Below are 24,127 nucleotides of genomic sequence, written 5' to 3'. Positions count from 1 at the left end.
AGTAAGAAAATAGAATTTAAGAACAAAAAGCAATATTTTCTGAAACATCTGCTCTATGAAGGGAAGCCATTCTGTTCAGAACTAGTACCCCTTCTCCCTACTGTGCTCTGTGACTGTGGAGGTAGAAAAGATGTTATCAGCGTGGCTCTCAGGCCCTTGGGAAGGAAGAGCTTCCCACAAGGCTCTGCTGCTGAGTGCTCTGCCTCCCCACTCAGTCAGGCCCTGCGGTTTATCGAGCTTACCTCCACTCTTCTGCCCTGGGAAGCCCCATCACTGAATTGGCTGGACTGAATTTCAGGGGTGAGAGGGAGGCACCAGGAGGAGACACCACTTCTCTCAATCTTTTCTCCTCCCCTAGAACTCCAGCAGGTTAGGCAATTGGCCAGAAGAGCTGAGCCACAGAAACTGCAGGGGAGGGTTTAAAAATGTGAGATCCCCATGACTGCACACAGAATTTATGCAAAATGCAAAAAACCCTCTTATGCAACATAAAGCTTGAAAAAAAATCAAGCAAAAATAAGAGAATTCCATTTAGGAGGTTCTTTAAATTATTTAAAGGAGGAGAATTAAGATTTCTAGAGGGGTTTCAACCTCCTGACTTTGCAAAGCTGAGAAGAGCTAGTTCATTTAATGGTATCTACAGGGCACATCAGTGTGTCTTTGATAAAGTGATTTCAGTTAAATGAGCCTTCACTAAAAATGTGTTTTTATGAGTAAGTTCTAAATGTTACTGTAGATATGTCAAAAATAACTACTCATTCTCTCTACTGGAGAGGAATCCAATGGAGAATGACATTTTTGACGAGAAAAAGTATTGTCCTCACCTTTGCAAAACTAAACAACTTCAACAATCCACAAATGGACTGAATTTAAAAATCTAGAGGTGAGAATGGTAAAGAGGAAAGGGGGATTTACACATCACTGTGAAAAACATACTTTAGGCATTTAAGTGGTTAAGCAATCTACAAAGAAAGCAAGGACTCAGCCAGCCGTTATTCAAGTTGTTTATACTTTAAAAACCCAGGGTGAAACCAGTTTGATTCCTTGAAATGACCCACAGTAACACATGCAAGATTCTAACTATTTATTTCCCTTTGAGGGCAGGCCTACCTTACTTGTGGGAGCTGAAAAGAGACTGAAATAAAAAGCATGCTGTTAGACTGGTCCCTTTAAAAAAAGAGTCGGGGGGAATAAGATAAACATTTTGAGATACCTTCAATGGCAATGCGCTTTTTGGGCCAATCCTTCAATTCCCGAGATACCAATTCTTTGACACGAATACTTATCACTAAATCAGCCACATTAAATTCTAAAGCATAGAATCGCAGCAATTCCACCCAGAGCTGCCCAACTGGTACTGAAGGCTGGTGTTTCATATCCAATATTAATGACACCTATTAATAGCAAAGAGAAACATACAGGTTATTTCAGATGCAAGTACAATCTGGAAAATTAAAGATCATTCAAGTATCAAATTTTAAAAATCTGGAAAACCTTAACAAAGATATAAGCCTGACAATTCATCTAGATAAATCAATCCTAACTTCTATTTTGTTTGTGGTAAAACAGCATTACTTCACTGCATTATTAGGATTAGAGTATGCTATAATCCAGTCATTATCACAGGAATAGACAAGATGGGTTTTATTTAACCAGACAGCACTCCTAATTTTGAACTGTTAATAACAGGTGGAGAGGACTGTGCATAGGTTGCTAATATTCTCAGCACTGAACTCTTCCTGTTACTGCTGCTGGAGGCACCTTTATAGTCACAGACACACAAAAATGGACAGTAGCTAAAGGCATAGAGAAAAAGGAAAAACACTCCTCTCACTGCCCCGAGAAGCTACATAAGCACACTGACTCTGTCAGTGGCCACTGATTTTTAAAGTCAAATAACTCTTGCCATCAGAGATTGACACTGGTTTTACAGTTACAGACTTCCGACAAGTTGGAACATAACTGTGATGTAATATATTAGAAAGTACATATTACTTAGGATAGGGGAAAATACGGGCCCAAATAGAGATTCTGCCACGTCATATCTCTTATTAATTGCTCTGTGACTTAGCTTTTTCATTCTCAGACTGGTAGCACAACACAGTGGCTAAGAGAACTGGCTTTGGATTGGGACAAGCTGAGATTTGAAATCCAAACTCTGCCATGTACTAGCCGTGTATGATCCGGGTCAAGGTCTATAATCTGTCTAAGCCTGGGTTTCCTCATCTGAAAAATGGGGATAACAGTACCCACCTCATAGGGTTGTTGGGAGGACTGAGTGAGATAGTGTCTGTAAAGTGCTTAGCACAGTGCCTGGCACACAGTGTTCAAAAAATGGTCGCTATCATTATCTGCAGAGTAGGGATGATACCACCTATAACACAGGATAGTTATGAGGATTAAATCAGAAACAAGGGAAAGCATCCGGCAGACTTGGTTGCTCTCTGTATTTTTTCACGTAGGTATAGCCTTTTTAAGTACAAGAAATCCATATATCACTGAAACACAATGTCACAACTGTAAGATGCTCTTAAGAGGTAATCTAGTTCAACTCCTGTATATGACAAGAGAAGGAACTGAAGCCCCACGAGTGCCCATGGCTTGTCAGAAGGTTGCACTGCCCGGTAGCGGCCGAATGAGAACAATGTCTCAATGTCTCCTGATCTCAGTACAGTGCACACCATATGCAACCCCATAGTGTCTGGAGCTCACTTTATTTCAGAAGTGGCAGCATGATTAATCTTTCCAAATAACATAAAAATGTAAAAATAAAGCATTAAATGGATTTACAGCAATAACTTTTCCTACAATTCACACTGAAGAAAAGTAATTTCCTCCAAGGTGCACAAATTTGTCTCCAATCATACTTTATTAAACTTCAAAACCAGTGGTATATTTTTCTCAACCACAAAGGTTCTGTCAAGTAATATAAAGTCATCTGGTGGTTTTACAAGGCAGAACTGATTAAAAATGGAAGTTGTTTAGGTCCCAAACACTACAGTTTGAGGACACAAATAAACCCCCCAGAAATTTTAAGTAGTATTCCATTTTACCTCTTTATCCATAGCAGCATTAAAAAGGATTTTTAAGCATCTCACTGAAATGACTCGATCATACCGTACCATGAAACTGGAGAGACCTTTGAAATAGCTAGACTACAGGAACTTAAACTGGTTTTCTTTAAAGCAGAGAACATTTTCTTTTTCAAATAAAGTAAGAATAGCAGCTAACATTTACTGAGTGCTCACCACATGCTTGGCACTGAGTTAAGCATTCTGTAAGTAACCCTATGAGAGGGTACCAATATTATCCCCATGAGTAGGGAGGAAACTGGTGCACAGAAAGGCTAAGTCACTTGCCCAAGGACACACAGCTGGGAAGTGGGCGAGCTGGGATACAAATTCACACATTCTGGCTCCGCAGCCTATACTCTTCTCCACTACAGACTCCAAATAAGACACAGATAAAAGTGGTTCTGGTGGCAGCAGGGTAGGGTGGAACCACCCCTCTCCTCCTCCTCCCAGTATTCAAGGATTCTAGAAAACACAACTGGAAAATCTGATTCACCACTAACTCCTCATTTTAGGCATGAGTAAAACATGAACTGGAGGAGTGACATGACTTGTTTGTATAGAGCTGGGATTCGAATCCAAGAATTTTGTGGATATTACTGTCAATTTACCCCAAAAGGTAATGGGAAGATCAGGGGTCTTTCACCTATTGGGAGAGAATCTTATTTTATTACTAGGATCATGACATTGCAGAGATTTTTGTTTGAAATTCTAATGGCTATTCTTTTCTTGTGCATAAATTCCCTTGCCCACCCCCAACAGTATGGGACCAGTACATTAAATCATATATGCATTCGTTGTAATTTTAGTAACTGAAAACTAGTTAACCTTTCATACATTTAAACCTCATAATACCACCTAAGACTAAGCTCTTTGTGGATAGATACGGATTTACCTTTGAATTCTGAGTCTCTTTCAAAGGACCCGGCACAAAGAAACTACATAAGTAACTGTGGATTTAGTGATCTAACTTTTTTTTAAACCTTTTCTCATTACTTGTTGATTCAAGGTACTAAACAGACTGGCAAACGAAAGAGCCATGAAATAGTTAAGATAGTTAAGGAAAGAAGACAAGGCCGACTAATCCACAAACTTCACAATTGGCAATTGAAATTGACAACTAGAAACAAACGAGAACAGACCTGTCCCCTTTTAATGGGCGTTTCTCTGGATGCCTCTTCTTTGGCTGTGTCTGTATCCCCTGCAGCACTGTTCGTATATTCCCAGATCACAACATCTGTTTCAATGTCTTTAAGGTTGAAATTCCCCAGTTTGCTTAATGAGAATCCTTCAATCTAGGAAAAATTAGACACATGCTAAAATAAGATAGAAATAATTTTATATCAAACATAGCCTACTAATCTTGGAATAAAAAAATACTCAGAGCTCCTCAAAAATACAAAAGATATAATTAGCATCTATACATTTAAAAATATTTTTAAAAGTAAAAAACAAGGCTTTGATTTGCTAAAGGAATGGTGACTTTGTGAAATAATTCCTCAGTAAATATTCTAAGAGTAGGCAAAATGGCCTAGTGGCTGACGTCATGGGTTCTGAAGTAAAACTGCCTGGTCCCAAATCTCAGCTCCTTCATATACTAGCTGTACGATCTTGGGTAAGGTACTTACTCTCTGTAGGCCTCAGGTTCCTTTAAAAAGGGTAACACTAGGACTTCCTTCATGGGATGGTTATGATATTTAAAAAATGACCATAAGGCACTCAGATAGATGTAGTATCTGCTTGTAGCATACAGCACATAGTAACTGCTTAATAAATACAACCATATTGCTAGAAAATGAAAATTACAAGAACTAGATCCAGTTAATTAGAAAATAATTTTAAATACTATTAATTCTGGTTATGCTGGACATTTTCAAAGTACATTTTACGTGCTATTAATGAATGTTAATGCAAAAGAAAATGGTCCGGCTGAAAAGGCTCGTGGAATGTCAAACAGAGCTGAACAGGTTTCTTCATTGTATGATGGGATTCATCACAGCCTTTAAAACAGGTTAATGAACAGGCCAGGCGTGGTGGCTCACGCCTGTAATCCTAGCACTTTGGGAGGCCGAAGTGGGCAGATCACCTGAGGTTGGGAGTTTGAGATCAGCCTGACCAACATGGAGAAATCCCATCTCTACTAAATATACAAGATTAGCTGGGCGTGGTGGCGCATGCCTGTAATCCCAGGTACTCGGGAGGCTGAGGCAGGAGAATCGCTTGAACTTGGGAGGCAGAGGTTGTGGTGAGCTGAAATGGTGCCATTGCACTCCAGCCTGGGCAACAAGAGCGAAACTCCATCTCAAAACAAAAACAAAAAACAAACAACAAACAAAAAACAGGTTAATGAACAAAATAATACGGGATGGAGTATGGATGTGACATCACATCTCCCAAATGTATTTTTATACCAAATGGGCTACTTCATTGGTTTAGAAGAGTGATCCTTCTAATCACTCATGCATTCCTTTCCAGGGCCTGAGTAACCTGGCCCTTTTCTACTTCTCTGATTCTTCTATCTTCTTGACTCAGAGATGACACCTGGTATTCCCTCTGCTTAAAATGCTCTTCCCCCTAACAAAGTGACAGAGAGTATGACTCATTCTTCCTCACTTGATTCAGCTCTGCTCAAACATTTTCTCTAAGGAGCTCCACATTTATCATTCTCTGTCCTCCTTACCCTGGTTTATTTTTCCTCAGAGAAAGTACCACCACTGCATATACATTTATTAGTCTCTTGCCCCCAGTGGATGCATAAATTCAAAGGCAAGGATTATGTTTTGTTCACCACTTCCTTTTTTTTTTTCCTGAGGCAGAGTCTCACTCTGTCGCCCAGGCTGGAGTGCAGTGGCACGATCTTGGCTCACTGCAACCTCTACCTCCTGGGTTGAAGCAATTCTCCTGCCTCAGCCTCCCAAGTAGCTGGGATTACAGGTGCCTGCCACCATGCCTGGCTAATTCTTACACATATTTTTTAGAGATATATAAATCTCTTTTTTAGAGATGGGGTTTCACCATGTTGGCCAGGCTGGTCTCGAACTCCTGACCTCAGGTGATCCACCCGCCTTGGCCTCCCAAAGTGCTGGGATTGCAGGCATGAGCCACCATGCCTGGCCCCGTTCACCACTTTTAACAGTAACCCCCAGAATTGTTAGTGCCTGGCCATGGTAACTGCTCAGTAAAGATTTGCTGACAGACTGAACTAGTCTTCCACAGAAAACACTTTGAAAATATTAGGCGTAGTGATTGTTTCTTGGTTGGATGTATGTATTCAAGATGTTTCTCAACGGGGTAGCTGGCCTTTTTATTTATTTAGTGATGTTTTCTGAAGAGCTGCAGTTTTAGAATTCGATAAAGTTGAAGTTCTTAATGTTCTTCTTTATTGATATGGTTTATACTTGTCGTATTTTAAGAAATCCTTTCTGAAAAGGTTTTTCCCCAGGTTTTCTTCTGGGAGTTTCAGAGTTTTTAACTTTTACATTTAGGTCTTTGACCCAGTTTGGTTTCCAGCTTTTTGAGGTGGACCTTTAGGTCACTGAAGACCTTTCTCTTTGAATTTAAGCATTTAAATCTAAAACTTGCCCTATGCACACTATTTTAGCTGTATCTGACAAATTTTATATATCTTGTATTTTTTTTTTTTTTTTTGAGATGGGGTCTTGCTCTGTTGTCTAGACTGGAGTGCAGTGGTGTGATCATAGCTCACTGCAGCCTCGACCTTCTGGGCTCAAGCAATCCTCTCATCTCAGCCTCCTGAGTAGCCGGGACTAGGGTGTGTGCCACTATGCCAAGCTAAGATATCTTATATTTTTATTATTATTTAGTTCAAAAGATGTTATAATTTCCCACTTGAATTCCTCCTTAATCTATAGAATCCTTTCAAATGTACTATGACTTATTTTAAGAACCAGCATAGGCCTTCCTCTGGGAGGCCAAGACAGAAGGATCACTTGAGCCCAGGAGTTTGAGACCAGCCTGGGCAACACAGTGGAATCTTGTTTCTTAAATCAAAAGAACAAAAAGAACCAGCATGTAGTCTACCTTGATGAATGTACCATATGGACTTGAAAAAAATATGTATTATCCAGTTTTTGGGTATAGTATTTTATCAATATCAATTAGGTCAAGGCAATCGGTATTGTCTATCAGTTTATACTGCCTATACTGATTTTTTGCTTAGCTAACACAGTCAGTTGATGAAGGCTGTTAAAGTCTCCTTGTCTCATGGTAGAATAGATTCCAGCAGCTTTTACTTCATGTATTTTGGTGCTCTCTTAATAGGTGCAAACATTTACGATTGTTTGGTCTTCCCAATGAATTGACCCTACCCTAACAAAATGTCCCTTTTGTCTTTGGCATGTTCTGTTCGCTTGAAATCCATCTCACCTGATATTAACACAGCCTCTCTCGTTTGGTTACAACTTATATCTTTTGCCATCCATTTACTTTTAACCTATAAGTCTTTACATTTTAATTTATTTCTTCCAGACAGAATATAGTCTTGCTTTTAAAATTCATTCCGAAAGGGATCTAGTTAAAATGAAGAACTTTTGCACAGCCCTGTCAACAGAGCAAACAGATAACCCACAGAATGGGAGACAATTTTTGCACACCATACATCAAAGGTCTAATATCCAGCATCTATAGAGAACTTAACAAATTTACAAGAAAAAAAGAAACAACCCCTTTAAAAAGTTTGCGCTAAGGGCATGAGCAGACGCTTTTCTGAAGAAGACACACATGCGGCCAACAAGCATATGCAAAAAGCTCAACATCACCAATCATTAGAGAAACACAAATCAAAACCACAATGAGATATCATCTCACACCAGTCAGAATGGCTACTATTAAAAAGTAAAAAAAAAAAAAACAGATGCTGGCAAGGTTGCAGCAAAAAGGAAACACTTTCCTCAAAGAGCTAAAAGCAGAACTACCATTCAACCCAGGAATCCCATTTCTGAGTATATACCCAGAGAAATAGAAATCATTCTACCATAAAGACACATGCATGCGAATGTTGACTGCAGCACTATTCACAACAGCAAAGATGTGGAATCAACCTAAATGCCTATCAGTGATATACTGGATAAAGAAACTATGGTACATATACACCGTGGAATACTATGCAGCCATAAAAAAACCAAGATCATGTCTTTTGCAGGTACATGGATGGAGCTGGAGGCCATTACCCTTAGCAAGCTAACGCAGGAACAAAAAACCAAATACTAAATATCACAAGTTCTCACTTATACATGGGAGCTAAATAATGAGAATTCATGGACACAAAGAAGGGAACAACGGACACTGGGGCCTACTTGAAGGTTAAGGGTAGAAGGAGGGAGAGGAGCAAAAAAAAAAAAAAAACTATTGGGAACTAGGCTTAGTACCTGAGTGATAAAATAATCTGTCTAACAAACCCGTGACATGAGTTTACCTGTATAACAAGCCTGCATGTGTACCTTGAACCTGAAAGTTAAAAATAAATAAATAAATTCTGGTAATCTATGCTTTTTAGTGGGGATATTTAGTCTATCAATATTTAAGGTGATTACTGATATCACTGGTTTTAGGTCTAACATTTGAGTGTTTTCTGTTTGTCCACTCAGACAAAATTTCCATTTGGTTCTTCGAATATTCCCTACTTCTCTAGCTGACATTCCCTATCTCTTCATTTATTCCAAGTGTATTATTTCCTCTGTCATGAAGCATAGCTATAATAACTGCTTTAATGTCTTTGACGGTTGCATCTGGGTCATCCTGGAGTTTGCCTTTGTTCATTTTCTTCTCCTTTGAGAGTAGGTCTCACTTTCTCGACTCTTTTTTAGCAATTTTGGATTGTATTTTAGACATTGTAAATATTATATTATTAAAATTTTGAATCATTTATTTTACTCCAAAAAGTGTTTTTGTTTTAGCAGCAGGTAATTAACTTGTTTAGGCAAACTGGAAATTATCCCACCTCCAGTACACTGTGGCTCAGATCTTGGATCAGTTCTTTAAACCTTGGCTCCTAACTATATTCAGTCTGACCCACACAGGCCTGGTTTAGGAGTCTGGCATTAAAATTTTGAAAAATTCTCAGTCATTAGTCCTTCAACTATTTCTTCTGTTCTTTTTTCTCTTTCTTCTCCTGTTGGTCTTCCCATTATACATACGTTTCAATCTTGACTAACTGACCCAGTTCTTAGGTATTCTCCTCCTTTTTCCTCTCTACTTTTCAGTTTGAGAATTTTCTGTTGCTATCACTTCAAATTCACTAATTTTTCCTGGCTATGTCTAGTCGACTAATGAGACCAAAGGCATTATTCATTTCTGTTACAATTTTTTGGATTTCTAGCATTTCCTTTTAAATCTTTTTAGAGTTTTCACTTCTCAGCTTATATTACCCATTTATTCTTGCATGTTGTCCATTTTTTCCATTACAGCTTTTAGCATATTATTATTTTAAATTACTGGTCTGACAATTTCAACATTTCTGTCATATCCAAGTTAAGTTCTGATACATGCTGTCTCTTCAAACTGTGCTTTTTGCCATTTAGCATGCTTTGTAATTTTTTGTTGAAAGCCGGACATGATGTACTGGGTAAACAGGCTTTTAGAATGAGGTTTTGTTTATCTGGCTAGGAATTAGGATGTTTACTGTTTTCTGCAGTTGTCGTGGCTGAAACTTCCTCTGGTGTCCTTGTTTTTGTCTCCCTTGTTGCCTTTGTGTTTCCCTAAAGACTTCTTACAAAAGGTCTGAGACTTGTAGTTCAGACCTTGTGATTCCTGGAGAGGGGAAACACTGTATAGTCCTAAGATTAGGTCTCAGTCTTTTAGTGAGCCTGTGCCCCTAGACTGTGACCTTCCTAAGTATTTCCCAGTCCTCCTACTACCACCCCTACTTAGATGAGAAAGGAAGGCTAGAGGGGTGGAGTTAGGTACCTCCCTTCTCCTGGCTAGTAAAACCCAAGGTGGTTAGGCTTCAGTGAAATAGTACCTCTGGAGGGCAGGTTTTCAATAATAAAAGAATGCTCTGGACATTATTTCTAAATGGCTACCTTTCCTCTCATCCTGCCAGAAGCACTGGGAGATTTTTCTCAGGTCTTTACCCTCAGAACTTAGTGGGATTCCTGGAGGTATAACTCACACAAAAGTCTGAGGAAGCCCTCCTAAGCATGGGACAAATTTTTAACCCTCAAGCTTGTCCAAACTGAGCCTTGGGAAATTTGTCAATTACACTTAAAATTTTTCTACCCTAGTATTGGCTTCAGTGGCAGGATTCCGCTCCTGGCCTTCTGCTCTGGTAAGCTGTGCTTCACTGTATTACCCTGCTCTCTAATTTTGGGGGCAGTGGTTTGCCCATGACATCAACTATCTGATGGATCCAAAAAGGACTGTTGATTTTCCATTTGTTCAGTCTTTTTTTTCTTATGAGGATGAGAGTGACAACTTCCGGGTTCCTTTCATGCCAAACTAAACTGGTTCAGGAGTTGGCCAGAGACATCCTGAGTTTTTATACTCAGGGTTCTTTTTAAGGGTTTTAAGGGTTCCACTTCTGTTATCTTTCCTTTCAGTTCCTCCTCCTGTACCCCTTATCTGCTGGTGGCCCTGGTTCACCTGGCCAGGAAGAGGACTGATTTTTGTTTTAAATCAGAGCTGCCTTGAGGGGTAGAGCTACAGAAAAACAGGAGACTCACTCTGTGTTGGTCATTTGCTCCAAGTTTTGACTCCCCTCTAAAGCCTGTTAGCATTTGTTCAGCCTGCAGGATATTCATGCTGTTGTTTCTGTGTTTTGCCCAGAGTTTATAGTGGTTATCTGCAGAAGGATCACTTGATTAGGAGTTCACACTTCCACACCATAAGTAGAACTTGACTTTCTACTGAAGAAGAAAAGGACTATAACATTTGTTCTCCTTCCTTGTTTCAGGAGTTTTACATTCATTATTTCATTTAAGGTTCAGTATGACACTGAGGCTCAGAGATTAAATAACTTGCTCAAGGATATGAGTGGCAAAACGGAGATGAGTCCCAGTGCTGTTAAACCTGAAAATTACCCTTTTTTCTACTATATTATCTGGCATCTCTAAAGTATGAATATCTGCTAAGGACTAGGTTTGTACAATATAAAATTATTCTTCATTCACAACTCACTATGATTAACCTCAATCATATCAAGATTTAAGGACAATAAAATGGGATTTTTGATTGGGAATAAAGGTCGGAGAGGCTTGGAGTCTCCAACATGGAAAAGATCTGGGTAGGCTGGGACAGAATGACTAAAAGATTTGTGAAAAGACAGATCAAAAACACATGCACAATACACTAAACTTCTTGACAGGGAATTTGGTCTTGTCTATCTTTGTACTTCAGGGACTACTACAATGACTAGTATACACAGTGTTTTAAATATTTTGAAGGAATTAACCTTTAGATACTTTCACGTACATAATTATGAGGACCTCATTGGATTTTCTGCAGAAATAATGTATGTAAAATATCTAGCATAAAGATACTTAATAAATATTAGTTCCTTTCTCTTCACTTCCCAACTAGTTTAAAATGCTGAAAACCACGGGATCATTTTGGTTCAGGTGGTAGCATGCCTTAACGGATCCAACGATTTCAATCCAGTGTTTGATCACCACATACCTGCTTTTGTCATTAAATTATGAATAAACAAATGATCCAATCAAAATCAAATTGAGTATCACGTTAGAGAGTTTCCAGTATCACTGACAAGGAAATAATATGCTGGCCATAGGAAAGGGTATCCGTACTACTCTGAAGTATCCTTAGGAGAATCTCATCACCAGAAGAGATTTTTCTTTTTCCTGCATTCTCATGTTAATGACAGATGACTACTTACAGAAGATCAAGACACATGAAAAAGCAGATCTCACTCAGTAAGACGGTAGCGAGTAAGGCAGTGAAAGGTATGAGTATTCACACTAGTAGAATAAACTTATCCAACTTGTTTCAGGGTTTTTTTAGGTGCAGGAGTCCAACTGATTTGATCCTATCCTAAATTTCTGTCTCTCCTAGATCAAGGTGAAAGGAAAACTTCAAAGACTTTCACAGATTCCTACTTGGGTGTGCTGGAAAGAGTTATTTGTCAACTAAGGGTTGACTTTGTTCTCTTGCTCTTTTTTCTACCAGGACAGTAGTCTGGTAGAGATACCCTCTCATGGCTCTGAATTCTCTCATTTCAATACTACAGGCACAAAGAGAACTACCTTTAGGTTACCAGGATACACAGCATGCAATAATCCCTTATGCCAGGATAGTTTTACAAGTGAGTTATTCTACTTCAGTCTTTACTCCCAGGGCCTGGTAGATAAAAGTCCCTGCTTAATCTCAGCTTATTAAGTATAAGGAAAAAATTCTCTTTAAATATATTTTTTGATGTGTACCCATTGTTAAGAACTCCTTAAATGATGAGAGAAACCTGTGTGCATTAAGAAAAGTAGTTACAATAGCCAATGTGTCAAAGTAAGCTTTTCACTAAGGGGTCTTTCTATAAAATGGGAGTCTTTCTACACATAAAAGTATATCAAGGTAATACCAAGGGATTAAAAATAAGGTTTCTAAGAGGATGAGCTAATATCATTTTGACTCTTTCAGATGGTCTCTTCTTAAATCTTATTTGAACAAATCAACTCAACATTAATTTATCCAGAAAGAAAGAGTGATCACATGAATTCTAATTCATCTTAAAAATAATGTTAAAATATTATTCAAGAGATGACTATTAGGTTCTGCAACTTGTGGTACAGGTAGCAATCTCAATGTTTATATATATATATGTGTGTGCGTATATATATATATATATATTTTTTTTTTTTTTTTTTTTTTTACAGGTTACGGGGAGAAATAGATTAGAAACAGAAAGTAAGTTACAGTGTACCAAATGCTTCCCACAGTCTGTCTGTCTGGAGGTGATATGTAAATTCAAGTATCAATTTAGAAAACTGTACCCAAAAAAAGAATGTACCAAATGGTAAATTTACAGGGTCACAGTCTCTTGTTCGTCTCAGGACCATACATATTCCAAAAATTAAGAGATTCTGCAGTCTAGAAAGGTAATAATATCCCTAAGCAGGTTATAGGGCAGCATACTGAAATCAAACACATTAGTATTTCAGCAGTGAAAGGTATGAGTATTCACACTAGTAGAATAAATAAATCCTTATCAGTTCTGGTTAGGTGTCTAGATTTTGAAATTACGTAAAATTTAATTGTGGACCTGTAATAAAATCAGTTCAGAGATATAAGCAAAAAAATGTTTGATACCCATGATCCTAGATATACAGGCAAAAGGGGTTCTTTCCTCTGCTGAAGAAAGAAAATGGCCATCAGGGCAAACACATAAGGTGGCAGACCTCCTTCTTCAGGGCGATCTATACTGCAAAGCTACAAACAAGAGAAAAGAAAGTTAAGCATTCTTTTTGTATGAATTTGTCATTTACACGATTTGGCCTAAAACCTGTAACCTCATTCTTGTTTATTACATGATTTACGGTAATTCTTCAGACGAAAATAGCAGTTACAAAATATACAACTTCCTTATACTTTTGCAGCAACCACATATTGTGGTTTTAAGTGATAGTTTCAATTTCAAATATTTAATCCTGCTAACCATACTCACTTGTGGATGGCCCTAAAATATTATTTCCTATTTTATTTTTTGATATACATGGTCAATTCATTCATTTGGTTAGAATACATGTTAATGAATTAAAAATATTTGTTCAGTTACAAATGTAAGCCAGTTGAATGGTCCTCTTACCCTAACCCATAGCGTCTTGCATATGCATGCTTTGGTCACAAAGGTTGGTGGGGGGAGAGAATGTGGACAAACTCATCATCACTAATGGAAATAACAACTAAAAAGGCACATTCTACTTAGTGATGAAGCAGGTGGTGGTTTTCAAAGGATAGCATATTATAATTATAATTTACCCAGTGGAGAGTGGGAAATCCTTTGTTCATTCAGGATCCAAGAAACAGGAAGTATCTATTGTTATTGATATACCTGAATCAGTAAAGCTTTTGCTTATCTCTAAAAGCACATACACAGAATCTCAATGTTTTTTTTTTTTTTTGAGATAGAGTCTTGCTGTGTCACCCAGGGTGGAGTGCAGTGGCGCAATCTCGGCTCACTGCAACCTCTACTTCCCAGGTTCAAGCGACAGAATCTCAATTTTATAATCATGACTCAACCTTACATTTTGGGAGAATGTTAAATCTTCTACTGTTTGAGTATTTTAATTGAAATATATTTAAAACATTATGGAAATGTAAACAAGATCAGAGAGTATCTTCTATTTTTTGCAGTCTCTCTGTATGTTATTGGATATGATATGAGAAGCTTTAGCTCAACTTTCCTTTGCCTAACAACCACTGTGGTAAACTAGTTAAAAGGTAAGTTCCTGGGCCTTATCCTCTGAGATTTGACCCACAAATCTGATTTTTAATAAGCCCTATAAATCATTTTGATCTTTTGAGCAATACTGTTAAAGTGAAATAGAAACACTGAATCTTCTGTCTGTACATGTTTCTATTGCAAAATTCAGATGCCTTTCTCTTTTGATGTCTATAAATTTGCATTTGAACACTGAAGATTAAATTAAGTAAAAATTAAAGCATACTGCTTACACTATATGTAGAATATATTCATGCATAAAGAACTCAAGCCTACCTTTGCCCAGTACCTAAACGCAATCACCAAAGGAACCAGCTTTGGTTCTAGTTTTCCAAGGGCAGTTAAATGCTTTGTTGTTAGACAAGCATTTTCATTTCCTGCGCTCACTTTACACAGAAGACCACTGGTGAGAGGTGAGGGATGAGGATGGGAAAGAAAAAAAGAAAAAAGTGTTATACAGGTCTGAAAGTGTCTTTTATGCCAACAACTAATATACATGGATAATAAATACTTCAAAAAGAAAAAGCTTAAAAGTGAAAAAAACTTACTACATCTTTATGGGTCATTTAATAAATTTTCTTTACAAAAAAGATATCATGGCTATTTTCTGAGTAAACTTTATTTTTCAGATCCATAATTCTGTTTTCAAATATTAAAATTATTTTTTGGGGGGAAATGCAAATAAGGAAAATATTATAAAATGTTTCAAATGGGAGTGTGATTCATCTCTGTAACAATAAAAGAGTGTTTTCCTGAGAGCTGGAGGAATGTGCCTAATGAACAATCATTACAGCCCATAAACCACCCATTTACAGTAGTGACAGTAATACTTTCAAACAGAGGGAGGGAGAGAGATAAACCCGAGAGGTCACACTGTTACTCAGCACTGCCATAAATGCTGCTAAAAAGGATGGCAAATACAGGTGATTATAGCAAGTAACCATTTAATAAGGCTGTTTTTTAACAAGTTGAAATGGGCTGAAATGCTTCCTTCCTATATTTTTCTTTTAAGTCATTTTATTATTTTTAAAATAGGACTTTCCCCCTTCATATCAAATGCCAAAAGTATAGGGAGAATGTTAGTAGGAACCATGTGTGATAACCAAATAAAAAGCTTATAATTTTAAAAATTGAATGTAGTAAAGAACTTGTGCTTTTGGTGAGTTGATAGTTAATAAATTAACAGCTTAAAGAAATGAGACCTTTGCTTTTCTCTGCACACCACCACTGGCACCCTAGCATGGAAGTCTGCATCGACATCAATAAAAGAGTCTGAGGAAAGAAGAAAAAAAATATTAAGTGGGTTAATCAAAGCTTTGTTTAAAAGCAGAACCAGATAAAGTACAAGTACCAGTTGTCCCTTAGCTGTGAGTCTTTTGAAAGACCACTACTAAATAATGCTCTGAAATAACTTGAAAAGGAAAAAATATTATATTCAAAAACCAAGTTATCACATTAATATAAAATCCTTAGTTTGTAAAGTGAATGTTTCATTAGAAGTGACTACATCATTGGATCAGAAAATTCAAATGTTACATGGATAACAATTAGAAATAAAGGTAATACATTTAAAAACAAAGTTGCTGTAAAAGCTACTAAAATATTCAGTGTCGAAATATGTATTGATTGAAGACAAAATTTAACCAAAACAAGGAAGATGGGGATGACTAATTCAAGAGATGACACAGTTTCATGAGGACTATGTAAAACACAAAAAGCCATAAAGCCCCAAGCTGGACATTATATTAGACAACTGATAAACCTAAATGGGCACAACTGCGGATTCATTAATCAGGGTTGGGTTACACCTATTCACTGTTGGTAAAATATTGATTTTAATCATTGATAAAAACAGATTATCCTTTAGTTTTACCCTCAAGAGTACATTTTACATATTTTGCATTTCTTAGTCACATCTAGGACTCATTTAATCTTTATAAATAGTGACGATGTCATCAAGCTAAAAGCTTTACTTATGAAATGGTTATTCTGCATAGTAGAACTACTAACAGGACTTTAGTTAATAATTCATGGGCATTTGCTTTGCTTTTTGCTTTGGATATTACCCATAAAAATAATTTTAAAAGCATGCCTTGCTATTTTCAAAGTTTGAGAGATAGGATATATCCAAATTATAAACATAAAAATTTTAAAATGTGGAATTTGGCCTTACCACTGTTCTTTAAACAATCTTGAACAAGTAAGAGGACATCTGGCTGAGACATCTAGGAAATAAATCAATGAATACATGAAATTATTCCTAAGTGATTTTGCTTCACTGATATAAGACTCATCCGAAGTTCCCCAAATTCCTTTCTAAATGAGAAATGCACATTGCTACCAAAGTAATTGCTCACTATGCTGTTTGCATATGTCAGTCAAAGACAGACAGATCAACACCAAATGAAGATGAATGTGGGCAAGAGACCTACTACACAACTAACTCCTGATTAACTAATTATTGATGTAATTTGCCTCTCAACAAGTCTCAAAGTGGTAGCTGGAAGTTTGTCAAACTAACAATATTACCTCTCACTCTAATACCATTGCAACAGATAGCTTACTGGTTCTGGAGTCAGTCTTGCATTTCTTTTTAAAATCCTTGTTTTGCATTGGAACCAGAACCATTTAAAATCATCAACTGTATCCTTACAACTCTCAATGACTTCTTACTGCCCTTCGGTCAAAACCAAATTCTTTAATTACCTCGGTCTATACAATCTGCAAGTCAAGCCCAGCCTACCTTGCCATCCTCATCTCCTGCTCTTCTTTTTCTCGGTCCCCTCACCACACTTACACAACCTTTCTTTTAGCTCCTTGAATATGCCAAGTTCTTTATTGATTTCGGGTATTTGCAAATGCTGCTCCCTCTGCCCGAAACTCTTTTCCTCCCTGTTTCCCCCTCTCCTGCAGGCTCCTTTTCATCTTTTAGAGCTCAGCTTAAATGTTCCCTCTTCAAAGAGGCCTTCATGACTGCTGTATCTCTGCCCAGCCCTTGTCATTTTCTATCCCTGAACCTTTACCTGCACAGCTCTCACTACAATTCCAGGGTAATTACTAATCTGCTTTACTAGATGAGTTCCATAAAGAGGAACCATCTCTGTTTTGTCCTTTATAACCTAGTATGTCTGCCATACAAATGGGATTAGTGAATATTTGCTAAATGAATTAATGACACCAGATCAAAATAAAATAACTGCTATGGCTGGTAAATCACTGATCAGAATTTAAGCTTAAAAAACAGTCTACTGGGTAGTTTACCAGGTAGCTATAGCAGTCAGGTATAGAAAGAAGTAAGAGGTTGTAAAATAGAACCTCTGGGGCCCCAGAATCTGGACTTTGTTTTGAGAGAGGTGGGGCTGGCCAGGCTGTTCATGAACTCCTGGGCTCAAGTAATCCTCTGACCTCAGCCTCCTGAGTAGCTGGGATTAGAGGGTTAAGCCACTGCACCCAGCTCAGAATACGGACTTTTAACAAGCAACCCAAATAACTGCAAACAGATCATCTATAAACAGGCCTGTGGGAACTACCAGTAGAGAAACGGATAATCTACTAAAGTGCCTTCTGGTTTTTTCTTTTCTTTTTTTTTTTTTTTTTAAAGAGATAGGGTCTCACTATGCTGCCCAGGCTCATGCAATTCTCAAGTGCAGTCACAGCTAACTACACCTTTGAACTCCTGGGCTCGTGATCCTCCTGCCTCAACCTCCAGAGTAGCTGGGAATACAGAACTGTGCAGTGTCCAGCTACACTCCAGTTTTAAAATTCTAACTCATCAACATACTTTTAAATCATGCTTAAACCAGAAATCCAGGCTAGGTGTGATTCTTTAAAAGCCTAATTATTCTAATAACATAGGTATACAAAAGAGGAAACTCCAGAGATAATTAAGCTTTCAGATCATAAATGTTTAAATATCTATACTGTTTAAAATCTGAATTCCCTTTCTGCCACTGGAAAGTTGATTTTATCAAGAAAATTTACTCTTTTTAAGTAACAGAACCTAAACACCCCCATCAGGTGCACGTGGTTGAAAAACCAGTGTTGGATGTATAAAAGATCCACAGACTAAAATAAGTATGATAATTTGCAGAGTATTAAAAAAAAAAAGCTCTGAAACTGAAGGCAAGCAGATGCTGTCATTACACTTAAAATATCTTCAAATATCTAAAATATATTCATAGTTTACATTTGCAAGAAAGAATTTCCATACCACTCTGAAAATGCCAGCATTTCATTTTGTACTTACAATGGCTGGAAATTGGATGTCAATGTTTACATCCGAATTTTTGAAACCCAATCTGCTACAGGATGACCCATATAATCTTAGGGAACAATCTAAAAAATAAACAAATAAATGAATAAATAAATAAATAAATAAATACAGTAGAACTTCTCAAAAGTTGTAACAAAACACTGCTATTTCAGAAACAGAAGCATCAATTAAAATTACACAAAAAAGCAAACTTGTATTCAAGACTAGCATAAACAAAGGATAGGAATCGGTAGCTCTTTGCTCTTCACTGAATTTAATAGGGAAAGCTGCACCAACTATGATTTAGCTTAACAGCCACTCTTCATGTCAGTTGTAAAACGTCAAATTGCTACATTATCATGTATTTTATGAAGAAAATACTATTATCTAAATGTCACATTTTATGAAGAAAATACTATTTAAAATAATTTTTAAAATGTGCCAGTTGAAAAAGAATGCCTTTGTTTAAATTTATAAACCTGATAGTATATTCAAGAGCTAACGCAAACGTTTCTTTTCACCTTTTAGAATGCACACATAGGTGTAATTTACTATAAAGAGATTTCACTAAAACAATAATAAAAATAATCTTTTGACATATTTAATATTAATTTCTCAGTATGAACAAAAAGCATTTGCTACAACATAATCCCTATAGATAAACTTTTGAAAAATAATTACAGCCGGGCGCGGTGGCTCAAGCCTGTAATCCCAGCACTTTGGGAGGCCGAGATGGGCGGATCACGAGGTCAGGAGATCGAGACCATCCTGGCTAATACGGTGAAACCCCGTCTCTACTAAAAAATACAAAAAAAAAAAAAACTAGCCGGGCGATGAGGCGGGCGCCTGTAGTCCCAGCTACTCGGGAGGCTGAGGCAGGAGAATGGCCTGAACTCGGGAGGCGGAGCTTGCAGTGAGCTGAGATCTGGCCACTGCACTCCAGCCTGGGTGGCAGAGCAAGACTCCGTCTCAAAAAAAAAAAAATAAATAAATAATAATAATAATAATTACAATATCACTGATATAATTTAAAATGCTAGGCAGCAGGCACTTCACTCTTCAGAGGAAGACGTATGTGTATATGTGCACTATATATATTATAGTATTTATTTTCAATGTTTTACTATGATGTCAAAATAGTATCCTTTCTCATCAGGGGTTGGTTTTCTCGTTTGTTTAAGGTTTGCTAAACTTCAAGTGATTTCGCTGGGTTTTAGCAGTTTTCCACAACAAAGTACCTTCATTTTTACATGAAATTTTACAGTAAAAATCATCAACATTACAATTGACTTTTTAGGAAATACCTATATAATAAAATGAGTAGATTATTTTCCCTTATTCTTATGAAAGTACATCTGTTACAAATACTATATGTATGATCTTTCAGTAGAACAAATAGTTTCAAGATTTATAAGGTGACAAAACACAAATAATGATTCCAACCCTAGCTGTGGATCAGAATCACTTGTCGAGCTTCGTAAAAATAGTTGTCCATGATTTCACAGGTAATTCTGATGCACAGCAAGGACTGAGAATGATTAAGCTATTCCAACCATTTACCTAAATACGAATGGCCAGTGGGGGTTGGGGGACGATGTGGGGTGGGGTTTGTTGCTATCAAGGATTGACAGCAGTTGTGTCAGGTATTGAGCATATCTGACCTTAAATTTTCATATAATACACTCCAAATAGCCGTCCCCCCTCCCTATCATGCCAAAGGTCTAAAGTTAAAAACAGGCAGAAGACAGACATAACTTGGAAAATCAACTCAACAGTGCATAAAATCCAATACAAATTTATTAAAACTGGTTTTCAAAGTTCATTTTAGATGCTGCAATTCTTTTAAGTACAGTTAAATAAAATCTTTTTTTTTTTTTTGACATGAATAACCTGAAAATAACTTCAGGATACTTCTCTTGATTTTAACTCAAAATATGGTGTCAATTTAGATGAGTAGAAAGGCAAACAAATATATACACAAGAGTCCCATAGTGTCCCAATAATGCGGGGCATTCAACTTAAAAGTTCGCACACAGGGTAAAATTGATAATGGAATGACAATGCATATGAAAGTCCTTGTTACCTTGGGGAAAGCTAGGGAAAACAAAAAACAAAAAAAAAACAGAAAACATGAGCGCTTCATGACATGGGAAATAAATTTTTATTTGGTGAAAAGTACTACTGGTAGGAGAAATGAATGAATTAATTTAGGTAGTTAAATAGAAAAACAAATCTAGAAAATACCTGGTAACTTGTGTTGGAACACATTTTCCATGATACGTTTAATTTCTAGCCTCTGTTCCAAGTTCTCATTGTGTAAGCCAAATTCCTGTACCACTTTGTCAATGGCAATGCCAACTGCATTTATCTGGGAGGGTGTTGGTGGGGGTAACGTAGTGAGCAACTCTTCCTCTTGCTTCTCCTTTTAAGATCAAATGTTGAGATTAAAAATGACTTACACATAGTTTTTACCTTCTACCATTCACGAAGACAACGTCCTATAGAGTTTTCTTTTTCTTAGCCCTCCCTTCTCATCTTAGCTGTGTTATTTTTCATCCTGTCAAACATATACATACTTCCTTTTGCACATAATGTGGATCAGTGATAACAGAGGATAGGCGGGCATAAGGAGAAAGTGTAAGGAAAGAATATTAAAAACAGCACTTACAAACACTGTTTGCTTTAATACTAGTATATGGACATATACCTGGGTCCTATCAATGACTTCATATATCCTGATGCTGCCCTTAAGGAAATTCACAAAATTAACCAGTAAATACATCTGACCAGTATTATGTATTTTGGCTCAAATATATTCAATAAATAAAGCAGTAAAGTTATCAATATCATAGCCTTAAGGAGAAAAAAGCCACAAAGATGACAAGTAATAACAACTCACAGGTAAGCAGACTTGTTTGGGTTACATTCAATTTACCTTAATGTTTTTCTTGTGCCTCTTCTCCTTGATATGCTTATGGGCAAATGCAATGGATTCAATTAAAACATCACAGAGTCTGCAGGTGTACTTGGCTGCAGGGTAGTTTCGTGGTCGCTATAATTTGAAGAGATTTATTTAGAGAGACGTAAGTAGTAAAACCAAATATTCAGATAAACAAAATCAGCCAGGAAATGATTTCCCCTTCAATTTCTTTTCTCTAAAGAGACAGGAGTTTCACTATGTTGCCCAAGCTGGAGTGAACTGGCTATTCACAGATGCCATTAGAGCATACTACAGCCCCAAACTCCTGAACTCAAGCAATCCTCTTACCTCAGCCTCGCAGGTAATTGGGGCTACAGGAACGCCACTGTGCCTGGCTTCTTCTTCACTTTTAAAATTGCTACTGTCATTGTTCCCTTTATCACTACCCTAACAGTCATTTTAGGTACAATAGCAATGACTCCTAATCCTATTAAATCACATTGGATATCACTTTTAACTTGTAGTGCTTAAATACTGATAACCAAAGTAGGATATCTAATTGATCACAGCATGCATACTCAATTAATTACAAAATTTAGGCCAAAACCAGGATTCTAACCAATAAATATATATATAAGGATGTTACCCTTTTGAGCCTGTCAATGCAGTCTCTCTTCAGTCTCTCCTCAGCCTGCTGTAAGCCTAGCAGCTCCTTCGTTGAAAGCACAGACTCGTCGATCACAGGGCCTTCCAAGTCTCCATCCTGCTCATTTTCCTCATTTCTAGTCTTCCGTGGCTTCCTAGGTCTGGACCTCTGCTTCTTGTTTTCTTCAGTTGGGGGAGAAATATTATCGGCAATATTAAATAATGCTACTCCTGAGTAAAAAGCAGACCTTACATATGTATTAAATCATGTGAGAGAATAAATCCCATCTGAATGCAGAGCAGAAGGAAAGGTAGCGTCCCATGGACAACATGCTTGAATACTGTATTCAGTGAATGCATCACCTGCAGACATTAATCCATAAAAATCATCTTTTTGGAAAACTTAAAAGAATTCTACTTCAGTCATATAATTTGATTTTTATTATCTCTTCCTGGTATACTGCTGAGCATAGTAAAGCAACAGAAAAATTATAGGCAAGTATATGTATAATTCTATTATATTTAATATATTACAATACATATTGTAAATATAGCTTATATATTCCATAACATCTGTAAGTACACCTATTATTCTCATTAAAACCACCCACATTTGCTTTCATCTTCTATAAGTGAACAATCTCAACAAGGCAAAATGGACAATGTACCCCTGGACAACTCAGAAATCAATTATATCCTCATCTGGAGTGAAAAATCAATCATTTAGTTGCAAATTTAGACTTCGGTAACACATAAGCTGGGTCCCTCCATTAATATGAAGAAGTCCAAGCCAAAATTTTATTTACTAAGGACAACTATCTCTCATTTTACCTTTACTTTCATTTTAGCTTCTTTGAACAGCCTGTATGCTGAGCATATTTCAAAGGAAAAAAACAACTGGCAATTGAAACAAAAGTTTTCTCTAAGTACATTTGTTTATAAACTCTGCTATTAGTTCTATAATCCTTATAATGAAAAAAAAATCCTGTTCCTTTTTAAAAGCTACAACTTTTCAACTTGTTAAAGTGACTGTGGGATTAAATGATAAAAAATTGCTTTAGATAGTTCTGATAACTTATATCGAGCTTTAAAAAATGAAACTATTAGTAACACATTAGTGCTTGGAAATATAAACTTACTGAAACGCCCTACATGAAGTAATTTCTCCATCAAGTTTTCAGAGGAACTCATGACTACTAGTATGGCAATTACAATGAACTGGCTTGCTGAAAAGGAAATTTTATAGGACCTCTAATTTTTAAAAAGCTTGCTGAGAGCTCTAAAGGATAGGAAGCAAGCATTGTGCTAAAACTACCTGAGATGACAATCACAAAATTAATTCTGCAAACAACTTCCATAATATGAGAAAATTAAAAAAATAAAAGTGTTGGAAAAGCAGTTTCAAAAACTCAATCAAAACGCACTGAACAAATAAAATACTAAAAGGTAAGTTGTCGTTTCAACAGAAAATCAGGCTACCTTGGGCTACCGTAATACTTCCTTTTTAATACCCCCCCACTCCCAATTAAATTATTATAATCTTTTAGGGCCTGCATTTCTGGTCGAAAACAATTTTTTTTTTCAGATAAGCATTTCTTTTACTTAGAGATATATCCATGCTCATTTAGTAAACATTATCGAAAAAAGTTGCATCTAACTTCAGTGTTTATTACAGGTTTCTTAGGCAAAAACTCATTACAAATTTAAAATAACATTGCAATACGCTTTAGAAAAGGCCCTGCTAGTTCGCAAGCCAGTAAGTGATAGGGAACCGAATTCCTTTTTTAAACTCTTCCTCTCTTCTGGTCACAAAGGCTTCTCCATATAACTATATT

The 24,127-nt window shown here is 36.9% G+C and overlaps 1 protein-coding gene across 8 annotated transcripts in view; it reads right to left on the bottom strand.

Moving 5' to 3' along the window:
* The window catches only part of TUT7 (terminal uridylyl transferase 7), a 66,497-nt gene that overhangs the window by 35,994 nt on the left and 6,376 nt on the right, over nucleotides 1-24,127 (bottom strand). For 7 of the 8 annotated variants that reach the window (XR_004443395.1, XM_033236907.1, XM_033236910.1 and 4 more), the window contains exons 3-12: nucleotides 22,294-22,475; nucleotides 21,663-21,779; nucleotides 20,972-21,149; nucleotides 18,722-18,810; nucleotides 16,649-16,700; nucleotides 15,678-15,747; nucleotides 14,752-14,878; nucleotides 13,344-13,463; nucleotides 4,214-4,366; nucleotides 1,214-1,394 (exon numbers count right to left, since the gene is read on the bottom strand). Coding sequence is in view for 6 of the 8 variants with exons in the window: in XM_033236907.1 (XP_033092798.1) it covers nucleotides 1,214-1,394; nucleotides 4,214-4,366; nucleotides 13,344-13,463; nucleotides 14,752-14,878; nucleotides 15,678-15,747; nucleotides 16,649-16,700; nucleotides 18,722-18,810; nucleotides 20,972-21,149; nucleotides 21,663-21,779; nucleotides 22,294-22,475 (1,269 nt within the window). In the remaining 2 variants the exon portion in view is untranslated. Of the gene's footprint in view, nucleotides 1-242; nucleotides 406-1,213; nucleotides 1,395-4,213; nucleotides 4,367-13,343; nucleotides 13,464-14,751; nucleotides 14,879-15,677; nucleotides 15,748-16,648; nucleotides 16,701-18,721; nucleotides 18,811-20,971; nucleotides 21,150-21,662; nucleotides 21,780-22,293; nucleotides 22,476-24,127 lie in introns of all 8 variants that reach the window. The other variant, XM_033236912.1, reaches the window with a different exon arrangement.

Source organism: Trachypithecus francoisi, unplaced genomic scaffold (genome assembly GCF_009764315.1).
Source record: "Trachypithecus francoisi isolate TF-2019V2 unplaced genomic scaffold, Tfra_2.0 Lachesis_group16, whole genome shotgun sequence".
NCBI classification, from domain to species: domain Eukaryota; kingdom Metazoa; phylum Chordata; class Mammalia; order Primates; family Cercopithecidae; genus Trachypithecus; species Trachypithecus francoisi.
The sequence above is the reverse complement of the archived record's forward strand: the minus strand, read 5'-3'. Positions and strand labels throughout refer to the sequence as shown.